General features: G+C 59.0%; 1 protein-coding gene across 1 annotated transcript in view; it reads left to right on the top strand.

Moving 5' to 3' along the window:
• The window catches only part of CACNA1A (calcium voltage-gated channel subunit alpha1 A), a 181,704-nt gene that overhangs the window by 156,725 nt on the left and 13,463 nt on the right, over positions 1-11,516 (top strand). Inside the window, exons 38-41 of the mRNA XM_077765843.1 lie at positions 491-587; positions 3,007-3,112; positions 10,191-10,298; positions 10,436-10,536. Of these exons, the coding sequence (XP_077621969.1) occupies positions 491-587; positions 3,007-3,112; positions 10,191-10,298; positions 10,436-10,536 (412 nt within the window). The remainder of the gene's footprint in view (positions 1-490; positions 588-3,006; positions 3,113-10,190; positions 10,299-10,435; positions 10,537-11,516) is intronic.

Consider the following 11,516-nt stretch of genomic DNA (forward strand, 5'->3'; position numbering starts at 1 on the left):
TAGGCCCCCTCAGAGACCAGCCTCAGCCAAACCAGAGAACTTTACCCAATTTTAAAATAACACTAAGCCAAAGCATTCAAAATGAGAAGCACCCCCCCCTTCCTCCACACCCCACCAGAACCGTAGCTCAGAGTCAAAACTGAATCTGACTTTTCTCTTTTCTCTTTCTCTCTCCCTGCTGGTGAGCAGTGAAATAATCTTTTTTTTTTTTTAATTCCCTTCTCTTCTATTTTTTTCTCCTGTTTTCCATTTGTTTGAAATATCTATTTTATTGTTCTCTGCATCTTTCTCTCTATCTTTTCTGCTCCTGTGGTTTTTTTTGTTGTTGTTTGTTGGTTTTGGTTTGTTTGTTTTTTTTGGTTTGGTTTTTTGGGTTTTATTTTTGGTTTGGTTCTTGCTTTTGTTTTTTTTTTTTCCTTTGGTTTCTTCCTCTCCCCTCCTCTTCCTTTGGTTCTCCGTTCCCACCCCGTTTTGTTTTCGGTGCTGCCAGGGGCCGCATGCCTTACCCGGACATGTATCAGATGCTGAGACACATGTCTCCGCCCCTGGGTCTGGGGAAGAAGTGTCCGGCCAGAGTGGCTTACAAGGTAGTCTACCCTTGCCGACCACCAGCGTCGGGCACTGGGAATTTTTCAGTGCTGACCAGGAACAACCAGCCAAGTTTCTTTTTCCAGAGTTACTCTTCTTCTTTTTTTCTTTTTCTTTTTTTCCCCCCTTTCCTCCTCGAGTAAATGGATCATGACCGTCCCTTTGACCCTAAGCAGCACACTGTGTCCGTCTTTTCTGATGAGTGTGTCTTGGTGTTTTGAGACTCCATTATGGCCGACACGCCGGGGGGAGGGGGAGGGGAGCCCCCGGTCCCCTCGCACCTGGTCCCCTGGGAACCAAATTGAACACAAACATGTTTCGGGGGAATCACCACCTCGCCTCCTTTCTGCCCACCCAGAGCAGCTCCCACGCCCAGGCCGGCGCAGGTGCCTCACGGCAAGGAGCTTTGGCCCCAACAAGGCCAGGCCCTGGCCTCCCCCATCTTTTGTCTCTTGAGTCTCCGGGTCCAGCACCGCCCCCCCCCACCTACACCTGAAGCTGATCTCTGACCTAGGGCCTTGGGGGATTCGAGACCTCCTGAGGAGTACCCAGAGCCTCTCCTCCCTCCACCTCTCCCTTCCCCCCAAAATTGCCCCATCCCTATGCCACCCGTTCTCCCCAAGACACCCCAACATATGCCTCTCCATTGTTCCAGAGTGGGCAGGCAGGCCGCAGCTGGACCCCTGGACCGTGGCACCCTGATGCAGGCCATGCACGCTGCCTTGGCGGGGGCCTGGGGCGGGCAGGCACCATGGCCGATCGGGAGACAGTGCATGTTGGCTGAAAGAGCAAGGGTCCTGCCGCCAGGCGGCTGGGCCCCCCTCCCCCCGACCCCTGTCCTGGAATCTCCCTTGGCACCCAAGGACAGATGCTCTGTTCCCTCCAGCTCATCCACGAGAAGTTCAGGGGTGACCTTTAAAATGGCCTACCCCCTCCCAGAAAACGGCCCATCATTCCATTCTCCCATCCACCCTGGCCCTCCCTGTGTCCTTCTGTTAATGCATTCCTTCCTGTCCCGGTGGCCATCTCACTGCAANTCCTCCTCGTCCTTCCCAGTCCAGGCTGGAAAGACGCTGCCCCACCTGCGTCTCCTAGTGCCTGTCCCTCCTCTCACTTTCCTTTTGTCCCTTCTCTCGGTCTCTGCTTGGCTGTGTGTGTGTGCGCATGCGTGAGAGAGAGAGAGAGAGACAGCCCCTTCACTTCCTGGGCTCTGTGCAGGGCCACCGGGAGTCTATCATAAGGCACCTTTGTGCAAATTTGAAAAGGACACCCTTTCCACAGAACACGTCTGTTGGAAAATTGTTGTAATCCACCCACATGGTAAGAACAAGAAAGCTCTCTGTTACCAACTCAGAAGTTGTCATTTGTATACACAAATCCATGATTTCTAAGACGGTGAGCCCTTTGTGCAGTGCACAGCCTGCACAGCTGTGCACAGCGACCCAGCCTGTGTGTGTTTCTGTGTCTACCACCACCCTCCCTGCCTCCCTGCCCCCATCCCCCCACACCCATCCCTCTGTGTGTTCTGTCCTGGGTTTGCCATCCCTCTTCCCATCTCCAGCTCTGTGTTTCCTGCTGACATGTGTGGGAATCCCCCCCCCCCAACCCCATGAACACCTAACCTAACTCGCCCTCAACCCCCATCTCCATGCCACCTCTGCCTGGGCTGGTGCTCGCCGGTCCAGTATCCTCTCCTACATAACCAAGCACGGGGGGGACAGAGCCCCTGCTTGGGACATGGGGAGTCTTTCCTTCCCCGGGGCCACGGGACTGCCCCCTCCCCCTCCCCCCTGCCATCGCACCGAGCCAAGACCCGGACATGCCCCTGAGATAACACTTCCCACGGAGCTATGAATGAGTCTCGAGATTCCGTCTGCACGCGCGCCCCTGTCTGCTGCTCTGTGTGTCTCGGCCTCGCTGCATGTCCGCGAGGGGCCGCCCCGTCAGCGTGGGGGGGCCGCCTGCCTGCTGCTTCGCGGAGGAATGATGTGGTCTGTGCCCCTCCGGTCTGGTCTGGGCCGAGCCGGGGGTGGGGGTGGGGAGCCGGCGGCCGGCCCCCCCCGCGGCTGTGGCCGTGGACCCCGTGCCTGGCTGCTGCACGTGCTGCTGAGATCCGGCCTGCGCCCTTCTTCCGGGTCGGAACGGGCCGAGCGGCCCAGGAGAACTCTGGAGCAGGGCGAGGAGGGGGCTGGGCCAGGCCGGAAACGGCCCCGGGAAGGGCAGGGGCTCCCGGCGTAGCAGAGCCCCCAGAGCCCTCCGACGGGCCGGGGGAGCTCCGGGGACAGGTAGCCCGAGGGTGGGGCCACCTCAGCCACTGCCTCCAGAGTTCTTCCTGGGGCCCCCCAGGTCGTGCGGGTGTGGCTCTCGGGGGCACGAGGGTGCCTGGGAGTGACTGCCCTCGCCTTTGGTTTTCTGTAGAGGCTCCTTCGCATGGACCTGCCCGTGGCCGATGACAACACCGTGCACTTCAACTCCACCCTCATGGCTCTGATCCGCACGGCCCTGGACATCAAGATCGCCAAGGGTAAGGACAGGGGCCGAGCGGGGAGGTGGGACCGGATGGAACTGGGGCCTGGGAGGGGCGAGCCATGGGCAGCAGGGATTTCCCCCCCACCCCCGAAGCCAGAGGAGCCGCTGGCCCTCTCCGATCTTCACCCACTCCCCGCGCTCACTCGGCACACATCTCGGCTCACTNGCTCATGCTTCTAGAGGGAGAGGCTTCCCTGAGGAGGTTCTGAAGGACTCACGTGGACAGGCGGGGAGAAAGCGCCCCAGCAGGTGCAAAGGCCCTGGGGTAGGAGGCCACCCGTGGCTGTGTTGAACTGACTTGTCCTCTGGGGCGGGGCTGCAGCATCCAAAGCAGAGGAGGGACCTGATCTGACTCACCTTCGAATGGGCTCCACCTGGCCACGGGGCAGAACGACCAGGAGGAGGTCAGGGTGGAGGCCACGGACATAAAAATAATCCGGGTGAATGCAGGAGGGCTGCCTAGACTCGGGATGTGGAGTGTTGAGAGAGATCCTGGCTATTTCCGGAGAGCTGGTCAACCCAATGGCCAATGTAGGGTGTGAGGGGAAGTGAGGAGTCAAGGTCACTCCCAGGGCTTAGGGCCCAAGGACCAGGACAGAGCTGTGGTCGCTGAGACCAGGAAATGGTGGGAGGGGCAGATCTGGGGCAAAGGAAGGACAGGCGGGCGCTGTCGGCCCGGGGACACAGGGTGGGCAGAGAGCTTCTACTTCCGGTGGGGAAGGCTCTGAAGGAGGGGAGGTAAGGTGTCTTCCCGGCTGGGCTGAAGATAGAAAGTCCGGAGGCATCAGATGCCGACAGATTTTAAGCCAGGAGACCGGACAGGCTGTCTGAGGAGATAAGTGTGAACTGAGAGACCCCAAGGGGAGGGACACAAGAGTGGGCGGCAGTTCTCTGGTAATTGGGTGAGACAGTCATGTTCTGTGGGCCCATCCTGCCCACCTGCCCTGTCCTCGCTGTAAACCCGGGCAGCTGAGATCTCCCTCTCCGAGCCGCCGGCCGTGTATTAGTCAGCCGTGCCACATAACAAATGGCCACAAACAGAACAGCTTAACACACCCGCTTATGAGCTCTCGGTTCTGTAGGGCAGAAGCCTTAGGAGGGCTCAACGGGACTGTCCATTGAGGGTCCCCCAGGGCCAAAATCAAGCTGTTGGCCAGGCTGGGCTCTTCTCGGGAAGCTCTTGGGGGCGGGGGGGAGGATGTACTTCCAAAGTCATTCAGGTGTGGGCAGAATTCAGTCCCTTGTGGCTGGAGGACTGAGGTCCTGTTTCACTGCTGGCATTTAGCCGAGGGCTGCACCTAAGGCCCTGATCTTCTGTGCACTCCAGACCTCTGACTTCTGCCGCCAGAGAAAACAGGTAGCTTTTCAGTGTTTCACCTGATTAAGCCTGGCCCACCCAGACAATCTCTGTACCTTACAGTGAGCCGACTTAGGACTTCCGTTCCTTTTGCAGAGCCCTTACAGAGCAGTCCGCAGACTAGCATTTGACTGAATGACCAGACTCTTAGGGCAGGAGGCAGGGACAGCTTTAGAATTCTGCTGCCACGGTTCCGTCACCTGTAAAATGGGTCTCCCAGTGCACCCACTCTTGGTGTGTGACGCCTTGGTGACCCAGCTGATGTTTCTCTCCGGGGACCTGTTCAGGTGTCCCAAGGGAACCCAAGACTCCGGTTCAGTCATTTACTAGAAAGACTCTGAGCTGAGAGGCACTGTTTAACTGACGGTCACAGTTGATTTCAGCAGGAGGAAACAGGTTAAAATCTGCAAAGGAGGGGGCGCCTGGGGGGCTCAGTCGGTCGAACGGCTGGTTCTCTATTTCGGCTCAGGTCATGATCTCATGGTCGTGGGCCCCACGTCGGGCTCCCTGCTGAGCACGGAGCCTTCCTCAGGTTCTCTCTCTCTCTCCCTCTGCTCCTTTTCCCTACTTGTCATCTCTCTCTCAAAAAAATAAATAAAATTTTAAAATAAAATGTGCAGAGGGGAGGCCCATGGGTCAGGGTCCCCTGCTCGTGAAGTCGCACGGGCAGCGCCCGGAAGCCACTCCTGGTCTCCAGCAACCGTGTGTGACCGCCCGGACACAGCCCACCACGGAGGCCCCCCCGAGCTTGGGTGACCAGTGTGCCTCGGGGGTTGGTCAGATAGGCCGGGCTGACCTTGGTGACTCAGACTCCAGCCGCTCCGGAGGGCACACTAAGGGTGTCACGTGGCCCAGACACACACACACACACACACCCGTAAATCACACTATTAGAATAACCGATCTTGTGTGGCCGAGGCCCTCAGATAAAGACTTTTATCACTCAGGACACTCTAGGCCCCCTGCCCTCCTGCTCCCCCCGCTCCCCACACACACCCCTGCCCTCCTGCTCCCCCACGGCCCCCTGCACTCCTGCCCCCCACAGCCAGACTACGAGGGCAGAAACCCAGTTAGCAGATGAAAACCCCCAGCCACACACTAACACTTTGACTTCCACTGAGAGTGGAAAGCGAGAGCTTTATTTTTTTTTTAATGTTTGCTTATTTTGAGAGAGAAAGAGAGAGAGAGAGCAGGGGAAGGGGAGGGGCGGAGAGAGAGGGAGGGAGAGACAGAGAATCCCAGCCAAGCTCTGTGCTGACAGCATGGGCGTGAGGCTCGAAGTCACGAACCAGGAGATCACGACCTGATCACGACCTGGAATTCAGAGTCAGACGCTGAACCGACCAAGCCCCCAGGTGCCCCCAGGGAGAGCTCTGTAAACACAGAGTCACCCATGTGCTGCCCGCCCGGACCCTGGGGGACGGGGGTCGCGGTTGGGGGAGGGGCTCACGGAGAAGAGCTAAGCCCGGAGCCGACTCTGCGCCTGCCTGGCGTCCCCCGTGCCCGTGTGGTCCTCGGCCCTGACGTGCCCTGTTGCAAGGTGACCTCAGTTTCCCAAACCAGGAGTGCCTTCTGCCACCGTCCTAGAAGGGGCCACAGTCCCAGCTAAGCCCCCTAAGGGCCAGCCCGGACGCTCGTTCAGGACTCCACATGGCTGACACCCCCAAGGCCACCGTCCCACCCTCTGGTCCCCCCAAAAACCAACTCTCTCTGAAGGTGGGGTCTGCCCTGACCTGGAAGGTTCTGAGGTGGGCCTCCTGGCACCTTACGGGCTTTGCCTGGCCCCCCGCAGAGTGGGTGGCTTCCTGGCCTCCTGTGACCTGCCCAAGACTGATGGCCGTGTTGGCCATGGCACATTGAATGAGAGCATTCACGGAGTGCCTGCTGTGTGCCCGGCCCTGTCACTGGCACGTGGGACGCAGCAGTGACAGACAAGGGCTGCAGGGAGCCAGGCGACAAACTTACCAGTAAGCACGATAAACAAGTGGGGTGTGTCGTGTGCTGGAAGGTGAGAAATCGGGAGAGGATAGAAAAGAGTTGGCGCCGGGGACTCGGGTCGGGCTGGGGGCAGTGTCTGGAGATGTTTTCGGTTGTCGCGGCTGGGAGGGGGCTGGTGCGAGTCACATCTGGGGCCTTGAGACCAGGGACAGACTCTCTGAGACCAAAGTCTCTGCGATGGGGGAGGGGAGGACCCTCGGGCAGTCCCCTCTGGGTCACACCTGGTTTGAGGGTGACTGCTGTCTGCAGGCCCTCCTGGTCCTGGCGCCCCCTCCCCCCCACCCCTGCGGCAGTAATTCTGTACCTGGAGGAGGAATGAGCCCTCAGGGAACCCCAGGACCTCAGCCTGCGGCCACCTTGACATCCCTCAGCGTTTGCCCTCATTTAAATGTGAGTGACAATCCTGAACGTGACACTTCCGGTGAATTGAAGGTGGTGGTTCTCCTCCAGGGACAGACCTGCCCCCGGGGGACACTTGGCACCGTCTGGGGACAGTCTGGTTGTCAGGACTTGGGGAAGGAGGTGCCACTAGTAAGTGGTGTGTGGATGCTGGAGACGAACGACCCCCAAGTGTCCACAGGGCTAACCCTGCCCAGACCCCCTTACCCAGGTCGGATGTTGTCGTCTGCTCCGATGTGTCACGAAGTGCCAGAGGCCGGGCGGCTTAAGCAATAGACACTTCTTCTCACCCGGTCTGCAGACTGGAAGTTCAAGATCAAGGTGCCAGCAGGGCTGATTCCTGCTGAGGCCTTTCTCCTGGGCTTGCAGATGGTCACCTTCTCGCTCACATGGCGGCTCCTCTGTGCGTGTGGCCCCTGGTGTCTCTCTCCCTTTTTAAAATTTTTTTAAATGTTTGATTTATTTTTGAGAGAGACAGAACCCAAGCAGGGGAGGGGCAGAGCGGGGATGCCGGAGGCCCGCTCCCAGCCGGGCCAGGGGTCCCTGAAGGATGGACGGTGCCGGCGAGAGAGAGTGAGAGAGCCCCGAGAATCTTTCTGATCACCAGGCAGGCATCTCCGTCCTGTCAATTTTGATGTCTTTATTTAAAGGTCCAACGATAACATGAGATCAGAAAAAGGAATGTTTACAGTGGAAAGCTTTTTGTGATAAGATGCTTTGAAAAGGATACAAAAACAGGTTTTTCGGAAGTATTCTTGCAGAACCACCCCAATCATAGTGAGGTTGAGTAAATCTTACAACTACGGATATAACAGGATGTTCTTAGTGAAAAACAGGGTGACATACATATTTGTTCTAAGTTAATAACGCTGAGATTAGGGCACAGGTGAAGTTGAATATAGATAGGCCGGGAGGCATTCTGTCTGCCTCACAAGAGGACCAATGTTGTTGTTTTTTAAATTTTTTAATGTTTTATTTATTTCTGAGAGAGAGAGAGAGAGAGCGTGAGCAGGGGAGGGTCAGGGAGAGAGGGAGATACAGAATCGGAAGCAGGCTCCAGGCTCTGAGCTGTCAGCACAGAGCCCAACGCGGGGCTCGAACCCACGAACCGCGAGATCCTGACCTGAGCCGAAGTCGGACGCTTCACTGACTGAGCCACCCAAGCACCCCAAGAGAAAGTGACTTTTCATAAAAAATGACATGTTCTCTTCTTTCCCTCCCTGTTGGGCACCTCACTTAGCTACAGTGGGCAGCAGACAGAGCCTTAATTCAGCTGCTTCCCATAAGGAAAGAAAAACGGTTATAGGTTAGTGTCAAGGGTCTTGAGAGCCTAACAACACGGGATTTTCCCAAGGGTCCCCCACAATAGTCCTGACCTCCCAACCTGAGTCCTGACCCACCCATCAGCCCCACCCCGGTGCAGCTTGGCCCCAGGGACCACAGCCCCCTCCATCACCAATGGTGTAAAGAAAGATCCAGACCGTGGGCGTTCGCCCTCTAGTGGGCGAGATCGGGAATGACATGAGGTGATGAGTAGGAAGACGGGAAAGCAAAGGGCATCAAAGGATGGGGGCGGGCTGCTGGAGGTGCGGAGGCCAGCTAGAAGGCTTGCTTGATCAAGGGGTTGGGCAGGGACCTGAAAGAGGTAAGGGAGGGAGCCACGGGGATATTTGCAGAAAGAACGATCCTGACAGAGGAAATAGGCTGTGCAAAGGCCCGGAGGCAGGACCGCGCCTGGTGTGTTTGAGAAACAGGGCGATCGGTGTGTCTGGAGCAGAGGGAGCAAGGGCGGAAGTAGAGGAAAAGAAGGAAGAACGCGCAGGGCCTTGTGGGCTCACGGTGAGGACGTGGGCAATCACGAGAGCTCCTAGCAGAGGCGGCCCGCGCCCGACTGGGCTGCTCACAGGCGCCCTCTGGCGGTGGAGGGGGGGCGGACGTGGCGACCTGAGCAGAGGCGACTGCGCTAACCCGGCGGTAACGTTCCGCATCGCCTCAACGTTCTTGCTCCAGAACAGGTACCGAGCTTTACCTGTGCACTAACAGAAAAGGCCCTTCTGAAAGGTTTTTCCCGAAATAAAGACATCTGTGTCCGGAGTCACAGGGGGGACGATGAGGGAAAGCGCCACAGGGTGCCTGGCCGACCCCCATCTGCTGAGACGCTGGGCAGGGGCAGCGGGGCAGGCGCTGGGCCAGCAGACGCTGGCCGGGGGCGGAGGCAAAGCGGGAGTTGGCGCTGCCCAGGCAAAGGGGGGGGTAGCTGGCCCCTGCCCTTCCCCCACATCTCCTGGGCCTCCCCCCACCATCCATCAACTACAGGGTCAATTAGCTCTGTCATTTCTGTGGCCTCACGGCTGCTGGTAAAAGTTTGGAACGGTGCCCTGTGCCCGGGGTGGGGGGCTCTGAAACAGACGTGGGGCCAGGCTGGCGCATCACTCAAGATGGCGGAGGACGTGCTGCTTCTGGAACACAGATTTGCTTCTGGTTCCCGCTCTGTGCCCTGCCGGGGTCGCCGGGGGGGGGAGGGGGGGTCCCTTCCTGAGGAAGCGGCCACTGTCCCTAATGCCACCAGCCACCGAGACACGGAAAAAGAACCCAAGAGTGTCCCTCACTCACTGGCCATGAAGTGCCCTGGCCCCGCAAGTGCGAGCGCACGGTGCTCACAGTTCATTGGCCAAGAACTCATCCCGTGGCCCCTGGCCAATCACAGGGCCAGGAAGAGTCGTGCCCTCATGTGCTCAGGCGGGAGGGACCGGGAATCGCCGGCAGAGACAGAATGACCACCATGGCCGGGGAGAGGGACCAAAGACCAGGGGCAGGGCCTTGGTTGAAGGCCTCTTCCATCAGGGCTGCCCTGCCCACCCCCTCCCGCCTCTCGGGCTTACCCCGGACCCCATCCCAGACCCACGGGCTGCTGTGATAATAATCCTATCGCATAGACTGCCCTAAGGCTCCACACATATTAACCACTTTGATCTTCAAACAATTCGGTGAGGTGGGTCCTATCGCTACCGTCCCGTTTCGCAGATGGGAAGACTGAGGCGTTAAGTCGCACAGTTGGGGTGAGTGGCAGCCAGGTGGGCACCTGGGCCACCTGGCCCCTCTTGATGCCCCCACACATAGGCTCCACGTCCCCAGCCCTGCCAACGACCAAAGCCCGCATGGCCATGCCTCCACTGGGACGGGTCCGCAGGGAACTGGTGACCCTGAGACCCGGGACTCTGGGACCTGAGCTGCCAGCAGCTGTTGGCTTCTCCGCTGCCCCGGAGGCCGGCCGGATCGCAAGCAGGCAGTCAGGGCCTGTCTGTTGCCCACGCCGCAGGTGGAGCCGACAAACAGCAGATGGACGCTGAGCTGAGGAAGGAGATGATGGCCATCTGGCCCAACCTGTCCCAGAAGACCCTGGACCTGCTGGTCACCCCGCACAAGTGTAAGAGCCGTGCCTGGCCCAGCCCGGGGCTCTGGCCCACCAGGACGGACGGGGCGGGGGACAGGAGGCAGGTGCAGGGGCCCGGCTGGTGCCCTCGGGGCCCCCACCCACGGCGAGCTCGCCCTGTGCCCCCCCAGCCACAGACCTGACCGTGGGGAAGATCTACGCGGCCATGATGATTATGGAATACTACCGGCAAAGCAAGGCCAAGAAGCTGCAGGCCTTGCGTGAGGAGCAGGTATGGCCCTGGGCCCTGGCGCCCTCCCCTCCCTGCGGGCACCGTGGTGACAGACCAGAGCAGCCAGGTGTAGCCGGGACCCACCCATGGTGGGTCACTGGACAGCAGGGCTGTGCCGAGGAGGTGGCCTGGATGAACTCATCTGCTCCACCAGCACTTATTGGGCACCTGCTGTGTGCCAGGCACTGTTCTCAGCCCCCGGGGGTGCAGCTATGAGCCAAAGAGATGAGAATCCCTGTGGAGTGGACATTCTAGTAATAAACGACCAACATGGCAGAAAACAGTAAAGGTGATGAGAAAGTGCTGGGGGGAAGGAGGGATGCAGTTTGAAATGGGCCTCAGGGAGGCCTTCTCGAGGAGGTGATGTCTGAGCAGAGACTTGAAGGAAGAGGAGAGGGGGTGGGTCATAGCTGAGGGAAGAACACTCCAGGCAGAGGGAACAGCCAGTGCAGAGGTCCTGCAGCAGGACTTTGAGTTTAAGGTCACTGTGGCGGACACAGTGAGCCAGAGTGGAGACGAGGGTGGGGAGGTGACAGGGAAGACCACGCAGAGCCTTGGGGACGGGCCCTGGGAGCAATTTTGACTTTTGCTCTGGGTCAGAGGGGAGCCCCCCCCCCCCATGCCTCATTAGGGGTGAGAAGTTACCTCAGTCAGGTGATCACCGGCGCCCTCTGGTGGCCATAGCCGGTAAGGGCTGGAGCAGGGAGACCCTGGAGGAGGCGAATCTCCGGGTCCAGGCGGGTGATGACAGGCCAGACCTGGGTGAGAAGCGGTCCGGTTCTGCATGGATTTGCAAGCAGGAGTCTAGTGGACTGTGTGTGCGTGTGTGTGTTGGAGGTGTGAAGAATTACTTCTGGCATTTTGCTGGGGGCGGGGGCGGGGAGCTAGGAGCATTCTCGCACAGACTCCCCGCTGTCTGCTGCAGCTTTGGCCAGAGCCTGGGCCCTTGAACACCCTCCCCAACCCCCACCCCCGCGCCC

Source organism: Crocuta crocuta, unplaced genomic scaffold, assembly GCF_008692635.1.
Source record: "Crocuta crocuta isolate KB4526 unplaced genomic scaffold, BGI_CrCroc_1.0 scaffold693, whole genome shotgun sequence".
In the NCBI taxonomy this organism is placed as follows: Eukaryota; Metazoa; Chordata; class Mammalia; order Carnivora; family Hyaenidae; genus Crocuta; species Crocuta crocuta.